The following is a 19,872-nucleotide window of genomic DNA, read 5'->3' as shown; positions in this document are numbered from 1 at the left end:
CATTGTGAGGGAACCAATCAATGAAACCCCTATTAAGATAGTAACCTGAATGCCAATGGAAAATTAAATACAACCTTTGACAAAGTAGCATTTGAAGTCCCTAGTTTCTTCAAAGCACTACAGTTCTCTCTTATTCAATGTGCTCTTTGTAGGAGTAAATCACTATACAGAGTACTTATGCATAAGTATACTGCACAAAGAACAAAATCACAATATGCAAAAATGTCAAATATTTTGCTCTTAAGTCGGTCAGCCAATTGAAATGCTTTAGGCCCTAACCTATGGAATTCACATGACGAGGAAGACAGATATGCATCAGTTGGTCACAGATACCTTAAAAAAAAGGTAGGGGGATGGATCAGAACCATCTGGTGTGAACACCATTTGCCTCATGCAGTGCGACATCTCCGTCGCATGGAGTTGATTAGGCTGTTAATTGCGGCCTGTGGAATGTTGTCCCACTCCTCTTCAACGTAGCTTATGTCTGCCCATAACCTAACCCCACAATGGGTCACTCTGTTCACTTCAGAAAACTGCTTGACGCCCACGACACCGTACACGTGGCCTGAGGTTGTGACGTCGGTTGGACTGCAAATTCTCGAAAATGAGACTGGATATTCTCTGGCAACATCTCTGGTGGACATTCTTGCAGTCAGCATGCCTTTTGCATGCTCCCTCATAACTTGAGACAAAATTGCACATTTTAGAGTGGCCTTTTATTCTCCCCAGCAAAAGGTGCACCTGTGTAAAGATCATGCTGTATAATTAGCTTATTGATATACCACACCTGTCACCTCTATGGATTATTTTAGCAAAGGAGAAATGCTCACTAACAGGGATGTAAACATTTGTGCACAAAATTAGAGAAATAAGCTGTGTGTGTGTGTGTAGAACATTTCTGGGATCTTTTATTTCAGCTCATAAAACCAACACACTACATATGTTTTTGTTCAGTATAGTATGCCTTAAGGCAGTGTTTCCCAAACTCTGTCCTCGGGACCGCAAGGGGTGCACATTTTGGCCCTAGCACTACACAGATGTTTCAAATAACCAACTAATCATCAAGCAGTGATTATTTGAGAATCAGCTGTGTAGTGCTAGGACAAAAACATGAACCCCTTGGACCGAGTTTGGGAAACACTGGCTTTAGGGATAATTCAGCCAAATTACCAAATGTCTACATTTATTTCCTTATATTGAAAGCAGTCTAAGGACAAGGAGAGACTGCTACCCACGCTCTGGTTTTTGTTGAACTAGCCCCAAACAGCTAATGTAAGCATTTTCTAACCAAACAATCAATGAACTATGCCTTTATAGAGCAACTGCCCATAAAAACCAACTTCTCATGTAGAAAACAGACTTTGGCATCAATATGCACAAGGAACATTTATTCAACTGTCAAATTTTGCTACAAAATGTAAATAGGAACATTTTGATCATGAAGTCAGTCTCATCCTAAACTGAGTTGAGACTTGTGGTCATGACTGTAAATGAAGGTTGGGTTTGCGTCAAACCTGCCCACAAGTAACCATCAATTCGTAGCTGCACGTGACCCAATCGTAATGCCTGTGGTACATTTGGGTTAACTTTGGATATCACCAACATGCTGAGTTAAGGTAAATTACACAATGTACATGGAACAATATTCGAAAATTCCAATGATTTAAAAATCAAACCAACTAAATTGTAGAAATAATATATACAAATATTGAAAGAACTTAAGGAGAACTAAAAAAGGTGTGCAACATAAGTCTCATTTACAGTGTGTAATTTATTGACGGTTCTTAACTAGCCATGGAGATAGGCTATCCAAAGTGAAATCAAAGTGAAACCAACTTTGCCATGGTCGCACACCAGCCAGATGAAGCTAATTGCCAAAATAATTTGGCTAAATCTTCCCACCTGCCGAACACATCAAACCACACCCCGAAAACAACTCACTTTTGTATTTTGTCATGGCTACTAGTATTTCTTAAAATTAACCCAATCTAAAAAGCTACAAAGCTAAATCAGGAAGTGTCACCCTTTAAGGGTGTGAAAAGTACTACTAAAATATCAGGGTCAATAGTGACAATTAGATCTGAAATCGATGAAATAGTAGCCAGTGCAATAAAAGCAGCCTGTGCAAAGGACTTCACGCTGCATGCTTAGAGTACAGCTTCCCCTTGATTCAGCTCATACTGAGACGCCAACTCAGGACCTCTGTCTCCCAAACACTAGACCACCCTCCTGAAGTGTTCCAACCCATCGCGCTATTGAAAACGTTTTTTTCAACGGCGCAATGGGCGACACTTCAGGCTAAGGAGTGAGTTTCACAGATCCCCATCTTCTACAAGGGGGCATGCCCACTCAAATGTTTTGCTCTACAAAAAATAAATAAATAAATAAATACAAATTCACATTAAAGGCATCTGATAGGGTTGGGCAGTATCCAGAATTTAATACAGTCATAGCATTTCTGTACAATACTGGGGTAAACGGTATTTCTGGAAGTGCACACAATTTTAGGCAACAGGGATCTTGATCCAGGAGTGGATTGAATGTCTTGTCTGGTACCAGTCTTTTTAGCTAACATTCCACTCCATGTCATTGCCAAAAAGAGACAAGCCTTTCTGCCATCTTCAGATATTAACATTCTACTATTAACGAGCTCAAGGAAGACAGTGTTATCGAACCAGGATCAACTCCTCTAACAGCTTAAACGATATTGAAATTTATACCATCAGTATTTCAAAATACCCAATATATCACCCAAGCCTAGAATCTGCTACACCCAAATGTGTTAAAGTAGCCAGTATAAGGGTTATGGAACACACTGCTGCAAATGTTGCATGGTATCATGACAGCACAGGACAGTCTGATATTATTGTGCATAAAGGATTAAACAGTTTTGTATCAAGTCAGAAGTTAGAGATCACGTAGACGCTGTTGTGATCCAAAAACATGTATTTATTCAAACCCAATGTGAGTGCTTCAGCCTCTAGTTAGGATTACGAACACAGTAATGAAGACCTTTTTCCTCAAGCAAAGATGAACAAATAGGTTGAAATGCAGTGAAAAAAAAATGTAAATGAAAAGGGGGGGGGGGGGGGACATGAACCAAAGAAAATAAGCATTTATTACAATTAGATGTATTACGCTGGTGTAACATTGTTTCGTGACACAGGACATTAAGATTCATTGGTATTCATTCACGACACTTCGCGAAGATCCGGCATGACACTTTCAACAGGTATATCCAGGACAAAAACGGCTTATGTTGAGTGTTACAGAACACAAATATAGTAAAAGTACGGAGGAGCCTGTCTCCTAGCAATGTCAGAGTAGGACTCTATGGATGGTTCTCCGATGCATGATGTTGTCACATCGAAATTTAACTAAATAATAAAGGCAGGGAGGTGATGACACTTGGAGTGTAAGAAACCACTGGGTTGCACCTGCTGTGTAGTTAGTTGATTTCGTGCCACTATGGAGTTGTTAACTCAAACCAGGGCCCACATCCAAAAAGCATATTGGAGAAGAGGACCTGATCTTAGATCAGCGCTCTCTTTCTATATAATCTAAAACTAATGCTACTGTATATCAGCACACCAACTCTGAGGCTCTGTGAATACAGGCCAAGAGTTAGGCACTGTGACAAGGATATACACTTTGTAGAAACAAATAAGTGCTCCTTTGTGCTGGTCTGTGAGTACCCCGGCACAATCCGGTTTCTATTCATCTGTACATCATTACATTTAAAGCCAGGCAACTGTAACATGATACCATATGTGGAAAGCCATTTCAAAGACAAATTGAACATAACATAATTCAAGGGAATGACTAGACAGAAAAACCTGTACGCATAGGGGTCTTCCAGGACTAGTGTTGAAAACCACTGTGTGGCGAAGAGGTATAATGTGTAGAGATGGCTCAAATTGAAGATACGGAATGCATACTCTTCAGGGACGCTTCCCTTTACCTCGGCAACGATAAACTGAAAAAAAAATGGAAAAAAAGCATATCAATAAAAAGAGGAAACCTACATTTTAAGACAAGGCCGTTCACAAGCAATCAGATAGTTTGATGATATTCTTTGTATATATTTTAGTTGATCAAATAATTATTCTTTCCCATGCATTTTACCAGTACTCTCTCTTCACCATTGGGTAAGAAATTGTCTTAACCCCTCCCCATCCACGCACCCTACGTTCAAGCCTCGCCATTTTGCGCCACGTCCCCAGGACCCGCCGCCGCAATATGGGGGACCGGGTATTCTCCCGCCTCACTCCATGTCTCTGGAACAACGACCATCTCATGGAACTTCAATTCATGTTCCTCCTCAATCTTTGGAACAGCCATGCTGACAATATCAGGGCTCTTCGAGAAGTGTTGTTCCTCAATCCCTGGAAGCATTGCAGGAACACTGGCTGTCTCAGGGGTCTTCAATTCTCCCTCAATCTCTGGAAGAGTCTCTTGAACAGCCTTGCTGATAATCTCAGGGCTCGTCCAGCCTATTTCTCCCAACCTGCTCAAACTGTTGGGGCATTTAAAGTAGGTCCAATTGCAGCCGTTTTCATCTCAAAAATCAAATCATTTCTGGGTAACAATTAAGTACCGTGCCAATGATTGCTTTCAATTTAAATTATTTAAATAAAAAAATAGAAATAGCTTCTTAGCAAAGAGCCATTTCTCAAACAAGAATTTTGCTAGGACTGTCTGGGAGTGGTCTGAGTAGGGAAAGGGAAAACCGAAAACTAGCTGTTATTAGCAGAGAGACTTAATGGTCTTATTGGTTTATTAACTACTTTACGACCTGGTTATGTCACCAGGCAGGTCAAAACACCATCCCACCAAAACAGGCTGAAATGTCAGTGTCTTTTCAAAAAGCTCTTATACTAAAAGGGCATCATCATAACTTTCACAATATCACAGAATTATTCCAACCTCAGTGTGCAAATATATATAAAACACAGGGAAATCACATTTTTGACTACACTGAGCCTTTAAGGCTTATTTCCACCCCTGGCCCACCTTCCCCCTTTTGTCAACTGTGTACATCAGTCTTATATTGTCATATTTCTTGTTTTGTTATATTTTTAATATGATTTATAATTTAATGCACTTTGAGATTAAAACTAAACCAAAGTGCTATTATACAAATAAAATAAATCAATTAGGGCACACAATGGAAAATGTTTTACAACACGAAAAACAAGGAGCGTTTCTTATTGGACAAGTCTAAGTAATTCCACCCTGTTGTCTTCAATTTGGTGTCTAATGAACACGACCCAGGTAAATAGGAACAGTCTTAGGGTAACAGAAGGGAACCTACTTGCTGAAGCTGTTGCTTGTGTTGTCCTGGAGGTTCAACACTAGGTTATCTGCACTCAGGTACACCTTGTTCTGCGATGTCGCCACCTGGAGAGCAGACACAGTCAGTAGGATTGGGCAATGTCCGGAATGACATTTTCCCAACGTCCTGTCCAAACAGCGTGGATCTACGATTGTATCGTAAAAAAACAATTTGTTGCACACAGAGGGGACAATTTGCGAGAAGAACGCAATTTAAGAAGGACTCATTGGTTATATCAGAACTGTTATTTGGTGCATACAGTGGGGCAAAAAAGTATTTAGTTAGCCACCAATTGTGCAAGTTCTCCCGTTTAACAAGATGAGGCCTGTAATTGTCATCATAGGTACACTTCAACTATGACAGACAAAATGAGAAAAGAAAATCCAGAAAATCACATTGTAGGATTTTTAATGAATTTTTTGCAAATTATGGTGGAAAATAAGTATTTGGTCAATAAAAGTTTCTCAATACTTTGTTATATACCCTTTGTTGGCAATGACAGAGGTCAAACGTTTTCTATAAGTCTTCACAAGGTTTTCACACACTGTTGCTGGTATTTTGGCCCATTCCTCCATGCAGATCTCCTCTAGAGCAGTGATGTTTTGGGGCTGTTGCTGGGCAACACGGACTTTCAAATCCCTCCAAAGATTTATGGGGTTGAGATCTGGAGACTGGCTAGGCCACTCCAAGACCTTGAAATGCTTCTTACGAAGCCACTCCTTCGTTGCCCGGGCGGTGTGTTTGGGATCATTGTCATGCTGAAAGACCCAGCCACGTTTCATCTTCAATGCCCTTGCTGATGGAAGGAGGTTCACTCAAAATCTCACGATACATGGCCCCATTCATTCTTTCCTTTACACGGATCAGTCGTCCTGGTCCCTTTGCAGAAAAACAGCCCCAAAGCATGATGATTCCACTCCCATGCTTCACAGTAGGTATGGTGTTCTTTGGATGCAACTCAGCATTCTTTGTCCTCCAAACACGACGAGTTGAGTTTTTACCAAAAAGTTATAATTTTGGTTTCATCTGACCATATGACATTCTCCCAATCTTCTTCTGGATCATCCAAATGCTCTCTAGCAAACTTCAGATTGGCCTGGACATGTACTGGCTTAAGCAGGGGAACACGTCTGGCACTGCAGGATTTGAGTCCCTGGTGGTGTCGTGTGTTACTGATGGTAGGCTTTGTTACTTTGGTCCCAGCTCTCTGCAGGTCATTCACTAGGTGTGGTTCTGGGATTTTTGCTCACCGTTCTTGTGATCATTTTGACCCCACGGGGTGAGATCTTGTGTGGAGCCCCAGATCGAGGGAGATTATCAGTGGTCTTGTATGTCTTCCATTTCCTAATAATTGCTCCCACAGTTGATTTCTTCAAACCAAGCTGCTTACCTATTGCAGATTCAGTCTTCCCAGCCTGGTGCAGGTCTACAATTTTGTTTCTGGTGTCCTTTGACAGCTCTTTGGTCTTGGCCATAGTGGAGTTTGGAGTGTGACTGTTTGAGGTTGTGGACAGGTATTTTATACTGATAACAAGTTCAAACAGGTGCCATTAATACAGGTAACGAGTGGAGGACAGAGGAGCCTCTTAAAGAAGAAGTTACAGGTCTGTGAGAGCCAGAAATCTTGCTTGTTTGTAGGTGACCAAATACTTATTTTCCACCATAATTTGCAAATAAATTCATTAAAAATCCTACAATGTGATTTTGCAGGCCTCTCATCTTTTTAAGTGGGAGAACTTGCACAATTGGTGGCTGACTAAATACTTTTTTGCCCCACTGTAATGTCATTCTTATTCAAATGGTTACAATAGACAAACAATCTAATTAAATAATTGTTCAAAACAGTGTTAGGTGGAGTTGTGTTTTAATCTAGTCCAGGCTGCAGAATGATTTTCAAATTGGAAGGGCTGTTTCTCTTGTCCATAAAAATACTCAGATATTAGCCTACCTTTTGAAAACAAATATTATAGACGTATCAAGTGTAGGCTATTGTTATTTCATCTTGCTCATCTGGGTAAGCGCATTTGCAATATTTTTTCTTCCATTAGGTTGCTTTCCGACAGTAAAAAAACTAAAAAGGAAGTGACGGGATTTCACTTAGTAACTATAGTACAGCCTGCCTTACGCTAAATCAGAAAAAATGACAGCTGACTTGGTGGGAAAGAAAAGCACATCTTCTCAAGTTCTGCAGTTCTTCAGGTTTCAGGCCAAATGAAAAAGGTGAGCCAGCAGACCTGACCAAAGTCACTTGCAGAATATGCAAAAAGATTCAAGGCAAAGGATGGACAGACTACAAACCGCCATCAACATTCACAAGCGAGTTAAGGTCCTTGCCAGAAACCTTTAGATAGCCCTAAGACATAGTTTTAAAAAATTAAAAAATAAAAATATAAAAATAGACCTAATGGTTTCTCATTGCACTCAAATGTAGCCTACAGGACTATAAAAATCCAGATGCATCCTGCTTTAGAAAGTGGTCATTGTGCACCATCTAGTGGGCTAAGGAAAAATCACTATGGCCCTTTTGACCACCCTTCCTTCCTACCTTGTTCACTGATCTCACACAAATTGATAGATGTAACACTGGTTTCATCACATAGCTTTCACCAATCCCACCATGTCAGATTAGGTAAGGGAGGAACGAAGAACGCAATCTTAAAGTATTTAAAAACAGGGCCTACGAACGATTAACAAAAAGCTGGATTTCCGTACCGTCTTGGCAATGTTCTGAGCTGCTCGGATCTTCCGGAGTTTCAGGTAGCCAGGGTTCTTTGTCACCGCCTCACCCAACTATAGTTACACAAATAAGAAAATGCAAATGAGTTAATGTATGCCATCTTGGCACCTCAATATACCCCGGAGGGCATAGCCTAGTCCACATCCAGCAGGTTTTACTGGTCTGACTCTGGCTTTGCCTATGATCCAGCCATGATCCCAAATCACACTAGTCAACTCATTAAGTTGGGTCAGTTAAATTTGGCACGCACATGTCCTAAAAGCAGAAAGGTATTTCAAAGTGAATGAAATTAGGATAAACCCAGTTCACTTGTTCTCTTTAAATCAATGATGTATAGACCCAAAATGGTTCATGTTTTTAAAATAAAATTAAAAAAGGTGAACGGAAGGTACCTTTAGTGTATTCCATTTTAACCTAACATTTTATGACAAAAAAATAAAGCCTGACAGACATCAGCTGTATTTGAAAACATCTAGAAACGTAAATAAGCGTCAGTGAGCAAAATGTCATATCCACTTGATCTCGTCAGAACACTTCAGAGCAGTCAGAGCTTAAAGCGACAATAATGTAGAGTTCCCAAGGTAGACAGGAGCACATCACTTTTGAGACTAAAGGTCTCTGGCATCTTGTTTGAGATGGAACTACAACTGATGTAAACAGAGGAACTGAACATCCATTTGGAGAAGTCAAATTAAGCATTGCTTTTACAAAATATGGAGATGCATTACTCCCTGCCTGTATTGGATTTTTAAAAAGACAAATCAATGAACAGTCTCATACCTGCAATGCCTTTTTATCCAGCATTACCATCTTATCTAGGGTTGCAAAATTCTGGCAACTTTCCCAGAATTCCCTGGTTTTCCAGAAATCCTGCTTATTCCATTCTGATTCCGGGAATCTTCCAAATGGGATTTCTGGAAAACGACCAGAATTTCGTAACACAAATCTTATCTATACACCACTGGAGACTGGACACATCTGTGAGATTAAAATTAAGAGCAAAAGCACACTAGTGTTTAACCTAAAAACCACAAGAGTATGATGTGCTGCCATAGAAATAGATAAAATAATACATCCATGTCTATGGATACAGCAGTGTGTGTACTCAGCTGTATGGTCGACCAACATGAGTGGAAGGGAATGTGTAACAGCTGGTCCAAATCACTCCCTAAAACCTCCATTTGGCCTAAGCCCTTCAATATTTGCAGATCTGTAAAGGTGGAAGCAATATTGTAGAGGTTCTTCCACTAAACCTAACCAAACCCTTCATATATAACATTGAAGGGTTAGGAAGAGATTTGGGACCGGCTTTAGCTGTGCGTGTTCAGAGGAGTCTCCTCTTCAGAGTTCACCATTTTAGCAGCCTCTGCCTCGCCTTCAGCCTGGATGATCTTCTGCCTCTGGTCCTGCAAGGCTTTCTCCACATAGAAGAAGGCCCTCTGTGCCTCCTGCTGGGCTGAAAATACAGAGCAAGGTGGTCACATTACCATGACAAGAGAATTGATTGCAGAACTTTCTTTACTACATCAGATAAGCTCAATGAAGCATAGCATAAAGCAGGGCTGCACAACCCTCTTGGAGCTCTACTGTCCTGTAGTTTCAGTCCAACCCCAATTTAAAATATTATGGATCCCGATTAGCTGCTGCCGAAGCTGGGGTCCAGCAAAATTAAGGCAGTTTATACAATTTAAAAAACATTACATTCACACCACACTGTGCCTCAGGCCCCTACTCCACCACATATCTACAGTACGAAATTCATGTATAGTGCGTATGTGTGTGTGTATGCGCCAATATGGGTGTTGCTTCACAGTCCCTGCTGTTCCATAAGGTGTTTTTTAAATCTAAGTTTATTGCTCCTGTCAGTTACTTGATGTAGTCATGGCTCTATGTAGTGCTGTGCGCCTCCCATAGTATGTTCTGGACTTGGGGGCTGTGAAGAGACTTCGTGGCATGTCTTGTGAGGTATGCATGGATGTCCGAGCTGTGTGCCAGTAGTTTAGATAGACATGTTTACTGCACTCTCTCATAAATCAAAGTAGTGGTGAAGTTAATCTCTCCTCCACTTTCAGCCAGGAGAGATTGACATGCATATTATTAATATTAGCTCTCTGTGTACATCCAAGGGCCAGCCGTGCTGCCCTGTTCTGTGCCATTAGCAATTTTCCTAAGTCCTTTTTTGAGGCACCTGCCCACATGACTGAACAGTAGTCCAGGTGCGACAAAACTAAGGCCTGCCTTTTTGATAGTGTTGTTAAAGCAGCGCATTGCTTTATTATAGACAGACTTCTCCCCATCTTAGCTACTACTGCATCAATATGTTTTGACAATGACAGTTTTCAATCTAGTGTTACTCCAAGCAGTTTAGTCAACTCAACTTGCTCAATTTCCACATTATTTATTACAAGATTTCGTTGAGGTTTAGTGAGTGTTTTGTTCCAAATACAATGTTTTTAGTTTTAGAAATATTTAGGGCTAACTTATTCCTTGCCACCCACTCTGAATAACTGCAGCTCTGAGTGTTGCTGTCATTTCAGTTGCTGTAGTAGCTGACATGTATAGTGTTGAGTCATCCGCATATATTACACTCTGGCTTTACTCAGTGGCATGTAGCTAATAAAAATGTCGGTAAAGGGGGCTTTACTGTTCTTGGGTAGAGGAATGACTTTAGCTTCCATCTAGGTCTGAGGGCACACGCTCTCTAGTAGGCTTAAATTGAAGAGGCAATATCTTGTGCTATTATCCTCTAATTTTCCATCCAGAGATTGTCAGACCCATGTGGCTTGTCATTGTTGATCGGCAACTCTCACCTCTTCCACACTAACTTTACCCAATTCAAAAGTACAATTGTCTTTCATAAATTGGTCTGATATACTTGGATGTGTAGCATCAGCGTTTGTTGCTAGCATGTCATTCCTATGTTTGCTTATTTTGCCAATGAAATAGTCATTAAAGTAGTTTGCAATATCAGTGGGCTTTGTGACGAATGAGCCATCTGATTCAATGAATGGAGCAGAGGTCGCTTTTTTCATTTAAGGTGCCCCAAAGCTTTTTACTATCATTCTTTATTTCATTGTGTAGTTTATTTTTATTAGTCACATGATTTCTTCATTTGCAAATCAGTTGGGCTGCCAGAGTTAATTGCCATACCTTTTGCCTCATCCTTCTCAATTCCTCATCAATCCAAGGATATTTAACAGTTTTTACAGTCATTTTCTTAATGGGTGTGTGCTTATTAGTAACTGGAATAAGTGGTGGTTTCATAAATGCGGCAAGTGCAGTGTCTGGTTGCTCCTCATTACACACCAGCAAATATTCTTTACATCATCAACATATGAATCACTCCAAAAACTATTGTATGACCTCATACTTTTAGGCCCAGCGCTTGGAACTTTCCTAGATATGACTACTACATCCTATGGATTTGGATACCGATTTAAAGCAAATATCTGCAGCATAAGTAAAGATGTGATCAATACATGTTGAAGATTTAATTTCTGTGATGTTTATAACTACCCTAGTAGGTTGACTGTCAACCTGATCCAGGTTGCAGGGACTGGTGACAGTTTTTTTTTTCCTGAGTTGGCAGCTTGATGATAGCCAGTCAAGATTTAAAAATCACCCAGAAAATATACTTGTTGACATACATTATCAAGCATTTCACACAAATTATCCAGATACTGACTGTTAGCACTTGGTGGTCTACATCAGCTTCCCCCAATAATGAGGCAGATGAACCTGTAGCCATATTACATCAACAGTATTTAACATTAGATAGTCTCCAAGCTTTACAGGAATGTGTTTCTGAATATAGACCGCAACACTGTCTCCGTTGGCATTTGTCCTTTCGGTAGATGTTATAACAACGTACTGCTACCACTGTATCAAAAGGTATTATCTAAGTGAGTGTCAGAGAGAAAATATGAATGCCATCTGTTACAAGCAAGTTATTTACTTCATGGACCTTGTTCCTAAGGCTACAGTTGAAGTCGGAAGTTTACATACACTTAGGTTGGAAACATTAAAACTCATTTTCCAAACACTACAAAATATAGATTTGGCAAGTCGGTTAGGACATCAAATCTTTCCAACACTTGTTTACAGACAGATTATTTAACTTAATCACAATTCCAGTGGGTCAGAAGTTTACATACACTAAGTTGACTGCGTCTTTAAACAACTTACTTCCAGAAAACAATGTCATGGCTTCAGAAGCTTCCGATGGGATAATTTACATCATTTGAGTCAATTGTAGGTATACCTGTGGATGTACACTGCTCCAAAAAATAAAGGGAACACTAAAATAACACATCCTAGATCTGAATGAATGAAATATTCTTAAATACTTTTCTTTACATAGCTGAATGTGTTGACAACAAAATCACACAAAAATGATCAATGGAAATCAAATTTAATCAACCCATGGAGGTCTGGATTTGGAGTCACACTCAAAATTAAAGTGGAAAACCACACTACAGGCTGATCCAACTTTGATGTAATGTCCTTAAAACAAGTCAAAATGATGCTCAGTAGTGTGTGGCCTCCACGTGCCTGTATGACCTCCCTACAATGCCTGGGCATGCTCCTGATGAGGTGACGGATGGTCTCCTGAGGGATCTCCTCCCAGACCTGGACTAAAGCATCCGCCAACTCCTGGACAGTCTGTGGTGCAACATGGCGTTGGTGGATGGAGCGAGACATGATGTCCCAGATGTGCTCAATTGGATTCAGGTCTGGGGAACGGGCGGGCAAGTCCATAGCTTCAATGCCTTCCTCTTGCAGGAACTGCTGACACTCCAGCCACATGAGGTCTAGCATTGTCTTGCATTAGGAGGAACCCAGGGCCAACCGCACCAGCATATGGTCTCACAAGGGGTCTGAGGATCTCATCTCGGTACCTAATGGCAGTCAGGCTACCTCTGGCGAGCACATGACTGGCACACCAAACCGGTCATGCTGGAGGATGTTGCAGGCAGCAGAACGTTCTCCACGGCGTCTCCAGACTCTGTCATGTCTGTCACATGTGCTCAGTGTGAACCTTCTTTCATCTGTGAAGAGCACAGGGCGCCAGTGGCGAATTTGTCAATCTTGGTGTTCTCTGGCAAATGCCAAACGTCCTGCACGGTGTTGAGCTGTAAGCACAACCCCCACCTGTGGACGTCGGGCCCTCATACCACCCTCATGGAGTCTGTTTCTGACTGTTTTAGCAGACACATGCACATGTGTGGCCTGCTGGAGGTCATTTTGCAGGGCTCTGGCAGTGCTCCTCCTGCACAAAGGCAGAGGTAGCGGTCCTGCTGCTGGGTTGTTGCCCTCCTACGGCCTCCTCCACGTCTCCTGATGTACTGGCCTGTCTCCTGGTAGCGCCTCCATGCTCTGGACACAACGCTGACAGACATAGCAAACCTTCTTGCCACAGCTCGCATTGATGTCCCATCCTGGATGAGCTGCACTACCTGAGCCACGTATGTGGGTTGCAGACTCAGTATCATGCTACCACTAGAGTGAAAGCACCGCCAGCATTCAAAAGTGACCAAAACATCAGCCAGGAAGCATAGGAACTGAGAAGTGGTCTGTGGTCACCACCTGCAGAACCACTCCTTTATTGGGGGTGTCTTGCTAATTGCCTATAATTTCCACCTGTTGTCTATTCCATTTGCACAACAGCATGTGAAATTTATTGTCAATCAGTGTTGCTTCCTAAGTGGACAGTTTGATTTCACAGAAGTGTGATTGACTTGGAGTTACATTGTGTTGTTTAACCTCTAGCGACGAGCAATCCCGTATCCGGGAGCGTAATCATAGCCTCAAGCTCATTACCATAACGCAACGTTAACTATTCATGAAAATCGCAAATGAAATGAAATAATTGTCTCACAAGCTTAGCCTTTTGTTAACACTGTCATCTCAGATTTTCAAAATATGCTTTTCAACCATAGCTACACAAGCATTTGTGTAAGAGTATTGATAGCTAGCATAGCATTAAGCCTAGCATTCAGCAGTTAACATTTTCGCAAAAACAAGAAAAGCATTCAAATAAAATCATTTACCTTTGAAGAACTTTGGATGTTTTCAATGAGGAGACTCTCAGTTAGATAGCAAATGTTCAGTTTTTCCAAAAAGATTATTTGTGTAGGAGAAATCGCTCCGTTTTGTTCATCACATTAGGCTAAGAAAACAACCCGAAAATTCAGTCATTACAACACCGAACTTTTTTCCAAATTAACTCCATAATATCAACAGAAACATGGCAAACGTTGTTTAGAATCAATCCTCAAGGTGTTTTTCACATATCTATTCGATGATAAATCATTTGTGGCAGTTGGGTTTCTCCTCTGAAGCAAATGGAAAAATACACGCAGGTGGAGATTACGCAATAATTGCAACGGAGGACACCAAGCGAGCACCTGGTAAATGTAGTCTCTTATGGTCAATCTTCCAATGATATGCCTACAAATACGTCACAATGCTGCAGACACCTTGGGGAAACGACAGAAAGTGTAAGCTCATTCCTTGCGCATTCACAGCCATATAAGGAGACATTGGAACACAGCGCCTTCAAAATCTGGGGCATTTCCTGTTTGAAATTTCATCTTGGTTTCGCCTGTAGCATCAGTTCTGTGGCACTCACAGATAATATCTTTGCAGATTTGGAAACGTCAGTGTTTTCTTTCCAAAGCTGTCAATTATATGCATAGTCGAGCAGCTTTGTGACAAAATATCTTGTTTAAAACGGGTACGTTTTTTTTATCCAAAATTAAAAGACCGCCCCTATATCGAAGTTAAGTGTTCCCTTTATTTTTTTGAGCAGTGTATTTCAAGGCCTACCTTCAAACTCAGTGCCTCTTTGCTTGACATCATGGGAAAATCAAAAGAAATCAGCCAAGACCTCAGAAAATAAAATTGTAGATCTCCACAAGTCTGGTTCATCCTTGGGAGCAATTTCCAAATGCCTGAAGGTAACACGTTCATCTGTACAAACAATAGTACGTAAGTATAATCACCATGGGACCACGCAGCTGTCCTATCGTCTCCTTGAGATGAACGTACTTTGATGCAAAAAGTGCATATCAATCCCAGAACAGCAGAGAACGAGTCCTATATTGACATAACCTGAAAGGCCGCTCACCAAGGAAGAAGCCACTGCTCCAAAACTGCCATAAAAAAGCCAGACTACGGGTTTGCAACTACACATAGGGACAAAGTTCGTACTTCTTGTAGAAATGTCCTCTGGTTTGATGAAACAAAAATAGAACTGTCTGGCCATAATGACCATCGTCATGTTTGGAGGAAAAAGGGGGAGGCTTGCAAGCTGAAGAACACCATCCCAACTGAGAAGCACGGGGGTGGCAGCGTCATGTTGTGGGGGTGCTTTGCTGCAGGAGGGAGTGGTGTGCGTCACAAAATAGATGGCATCATGAAGGAGGGAAATTATGTGGATATATTGAAGCAACATCTCAAGACATCAGTTAAAGCTTGGTCGCAAATGGGTCTTCAAAATGGACAATGACCCCAAGCATACATCCAAAGTTGTGGCAAAATGGTTTAAAAGACAAACGTCAAGGTATTGGAGTGGTCATCACAAAGCCCTGACCTCATTCCTATAGAAAATTTGTGGGCAGAACTGAAAAAGTGTGCGAGCAAGGAGGCCTTCAAACCTGACTCAGTAACACCAGCTCTGTCAGGAGGAATGGGCCGGAATTCACCCAACTTGTGGTAAGCTTGTGGAAGGCTAACCGAAACGTTTGACCCAAGTCAAACAATTTAAAGGAAATGCTACCAAATTGAGAGTATGTAAACTTCTGACCCACTGGGACTGTGAAGAAAGAAATAAAAATACATTATTCTGACATTTCACATTCTTAAAATAAGGTGTTGAACCTAACTGACCTAAGACAGGGATTTTGACTAGGATTAAATGTCAGGAATTGTGAAAAACCGACATCAACTGTACATATGTTAATATGGGCTATTTTTAGAACTTTTCTGGGTTGCTTGATTGTTTTTAATGCTTTTTGGAAAGTTCAGGAGGTAGGGTGAGCTGGATAAAGTAGTCTTCCTACTATTGCACACTGCCTCAGTGCTAACAGTGTAACTTTGGTTTATATGCTCATGATTACAATAGCTGTAGGATATACAGATGTAGTCGGTGAAATTTGGGGATACATAAATTAAATTACATTGCGTTTGCCAATGCCCCTAAGATCATGTACATTTGATGCACCATTTACAACTCATTGTCACATTGGTAGTGATTAACTGAGCTGGTCTTAGATCATTTACCAGTCATTGCTTCAATGCAGCCTTGAAATGTGTTGACAGAGTCCAGGAGACAAGATGATTTGGATGGACTCCGTCATCCCTGTAGAGTATCTTCCGTTTCCAGGTGTCAAAGTTATCAATAAAAGTGATCCTAACAGAGCTACAGTAGTCTTTTAGCCAGATGTGTAATGCCAGAAGTCTGTGGAATCTTTCACACTCGCAGCCCAACGATGGTACTGGACCTGAAATTTTTGGCCGTTTATTGGCGTCTTAATGCTAAAATCAGTTCTTTAAAATACATTTTCAAATGTTCCGAGCTAGCCCTCCTGATGTCGTTTGACCCCACATGGACTTCGACAGTGTCAGCTCCCAGCATCTGTGGTAGAACAGTCAGAAGCAGCCTTATGTCCTGTACTCGTGCTCCTCGGTAGCACAGGGTTTTTGCCTTGGGGACCAAGATGTTTCTCACCATAGAGTTGCCTATGATGACAGCTGGTGATGTTGAATGGGCCGGTCTCGCAGGCAGCCTCACGTCTGGTGAGGCTGGGAGCTCCAAGGATCTGAACCCGAGGTAGAAGCCACCTGAGAGAAAGACAGAACCGAGGACCAAGACGCAGGTAGCTCCGGATCCAATCTTGATTGGGAAGCCACCAAGGAAGAAGGCGCCGGAACCTCTGGACCCAGGGCGACAAAGCAGTTTCTGGTCGGTGTCAGTTCATGGAGACCCTTGACAGAAGACGCCTTCTTCGACTTCCACGGCGAGTGACATACCTCCATGGCTGGTTGGGTCGAGATCAGCTCCCTGAGATAGAACCCTGCCTAGCACTGGCCAGTCGGCTGTGGAGAGCCCGACACGGCGGCGTAACTTCCACCAGAGTGGCGTCCGGCTACTGGTGTGGAAGAAGATGGGAGTGGGGACCCCAGTAGCTTATGTAAGTTTGCTACTTGCTGGCTAAGAATAGCTACTTCGCTCCTGTAGTCCTCCGCAAGCAAGCAGTTGCTACATTGAAAGTCAGCGCGGTCCATATTGTCCCAGAACAAAGCAAATTAAAACGCAGCTCCTGCAACACTGGAAACGTTCAATAGCGACCTCCATTTGAGACCGCCAAGCCAGCTAGGCTAGCTGGGCTTTCCAGTCTCTCCCCCTATATGGAATCTGGCAGGATCCCGGGACAGATAGCAGCGCTCACAGTAATTTAGCCCAACAGTCGCAGGATTCAAAATAAAAAGTATATAAAAACACTTAACCTCTGGGATTTGTGGGACGGTAGCGCCACCAACAGCCAGTGAAATTGCATGGCGCCAAATTCAAAACAGAAATCCCATAATTAAAATTCCTTAAAATACTTGTTTAAGATAAACTTCTTGTAAATCCAGCCAGTGTCCAATGTCAAATAGGCTTTACAGCGAAAGCACACCAAACAATTATGTTAATTCAGCACCTAGTCACAGAAAACCATACAGCCATTTCAGCCAAGGAGGGCTCACAAAAATCAGAAATAGCGATTAATCACCAACCTTTGATGATCTTCATCGGATGGCATTCACAGGACTTCATGTTACACAATAAATGTGTGTTTTGTTCGATAAAGTTAATCTTTATGTCCAAAAACCTCATTTGAAATTGGTGTGTTATGATCAGAAATGCATCGCCTCAAACAAACATCCGGTGAAAGTGCAGAGAGCCACATCAAATCACAGAAATAATCATAATAAACATTGATAAAAGATACAAGTGTTATGCATGGAAATATAAACTTCTCCTTTATGCAACCTCTGTCAGATTTCAAAAACGCTTTACAGCAAAAGCACACCTCGCGATTATGTTAGGTCAGCACTAGTCACAGAAAAACATCCAGCCATTTTCCAAAGAAGGTGTCAGAAATAGCGTAATAAATATTCACTTTCCTTTGATGATCTTGATCAGAATGCACTCCCAGGAATCCCAGTTCCACAATAAATGTTTGTTTTGTTTGATAAAGTCCATCATTTATGTCAAAATACCTCCTTTTTGTTTGCACGTTTAGCCCAGTAATCCAAATGCATAATGTGCGATCACTTGTTTAGACGAAATGTAAAAAAAACGTATATTAAAGTTCGTAGAAACATGGCAAACTATGTTTAGAATCAATCTTTAAGATGTCATCATAAATCTTCAATAATGTTACAACCGGAGAATTCCTTTGTCTTTAGAAATGCAATGGAACACAGCTAACTCACAGGGGCGCGCGTGATCAGCTCATGGCACTCTGCCAGACCTCTGGTTGAAACAGCTCTCATTCTCTCCTCCTTCACAGTAGAAGCCTGAAACAAGGTTCTAAAGACTTGACATCTAGTGGAAGCCTTAGGAAGTGCAATATGACCCCATAGACACTATTTGATTGTAACAGTAAAGACACCGTAGACAATTACTCAAGTACAAGTGAAAATAATTGAACAAGAAATTGCTTTAAATTGAACAAGAATAAGTTTTAAAAAATCATTGAATTTATTATATTAATCTAACATAAAGGCACAATGCTCTTTTTTGTTTGTTTAATTTACAGATAGCCAGGGGCACACGCCAACACTAAGATACCATTTACAAACAAAGCATGTGTGTTTAGTGAGTCCACCAGATCAGAGGCAATAGGGATGACCTCTTGATAAGTGCGTGAATTGGACCATTTTCATGTCTCACTAAGCATTCAAAATGTAACAAGTACTTTTGGGTGTCAGGGAACATGAATGGAGTAAAAAGTATTTTCTTCTGAAATTTAGTGGAGTAAAAGTTGTATGTTTTACTTAAGTACTTTACACCACTGGATATCATTGACTGTCATCCGTTGCATCTAGAGCAGTGGTTCCCAAACGGTTGGTCGGGACGTCGCGGAATGACATTGGGGGGGGGGGGAATACATTTTCTGGATGGAGAGATATATAAAAAAAGGCTTTCAGTGTAAACTTAACTATTTAAACCAAATAGAAAATCATGGAGAACCTCATACCCGGTTAAACGATGGGGCAAAATGGGGCTTAGCCCCCTCAGTTGAAACATGTACCTGGTCAATTTTAGTTATGTCCCCATATAAAAATAGCTAAAAATATGCTTCTTCACTGCTCGATGTCAGCACAATGGACGGAGCATGTAGGGGGGCTATACAAAGGCACTGGGGTGCAGGATTTCCATTAGCCGGTAATTGGTGGCTTTTGGTCAATAAAATAAATCAATAATCATTCACCTCACTAAAAAAAATCCTATTTATTTAGGAGGCTAAAACCATTTGGTTAAACAGTAAAGTACATTATCCTTATGATTCCTGTAATGAATTGTTTTAGGAAAGTAAAAACCAATAAAATAGACTGAAGTTTTGCATACACTACAGGTCCAAATAAGGAAGTGTTTTAGTAATTAGTTCTAGGCTATTTTTAAAGGACACGTAAATGTTGCTCTTCTGAAAAGGTAAGAAACAATCTAGCTGGTTGGTCAAAATCTTGCTTTTGTATGTTGGGCGTTGTCCATGGTGCTGATAGAGCGCAGCGGAGAATTCGTACCAAC

General features: G+C 41.2%; 1 protein-coding gene across 3 annotated transcripts in view; it reads right to left on the bottom strand.

The window, feature by feature from the left end:
* Positions 1 to 2,417: 2,417 nt before the first annotated feature.
* phb2a (prohibitin 2a) overlaps positions 2,418 to 19,872 on the bottom strand; it is a 36,164-nt gene continuing 18,709 nt past the window's right edge. For 2 of the 3 annotated variants that reach the window (XM_021612665.2, XM_036985509.1), the window contains exons 7-11: positions 9,425 to 9,528; positions 8,048 to 8,125; positions 5,315 to 5,400; positions 4,185 to 4,516; positions 2,418 to 3,976 (exon numbers count right to left, since the gene is read on the bottom strand). In XM_021612665.2, coding sequence (XP_021468340.1) covers positions 4,192 to 4,516; positions 5,315 to 5,400; positions 8,048 to 8,125; positions 9,425 to 9,528 — 593 coding nt within the window. In that variant the 3' untranslated portion in view covers positions 2,418 to 3,976; positions 4,185 to 4,191. The remainder of the gene's footprint in view (positions 3,977 to 4,184; positions 4,517 to 5,314; positions 5,401 to 8,047; positions 8,126 to 9,424; positions 9,529 to 19,872) is intronic. The other variant, XM_021612666.2, reaches the window with a different exon arrangement.

Source organism: Oncorhynchus mykiss, chromosome 8, assembly GCF_013265735.2.
Source record: "Oncorhynchus mykiss isolate Arlee chromosome 8, USDA_OmykA_1.1, whole genome shotgun sequence".
Lineage (NCBI taxonomy): Eukaryota > Metazoa > Chordata > Actinopteri > Salmoniformes > Salmonidae > Oncorhynchus > Oncorhynchus mykiss.
This window is presented reverse-complemented; position numbering and strand designations above follow the sequence as displayed.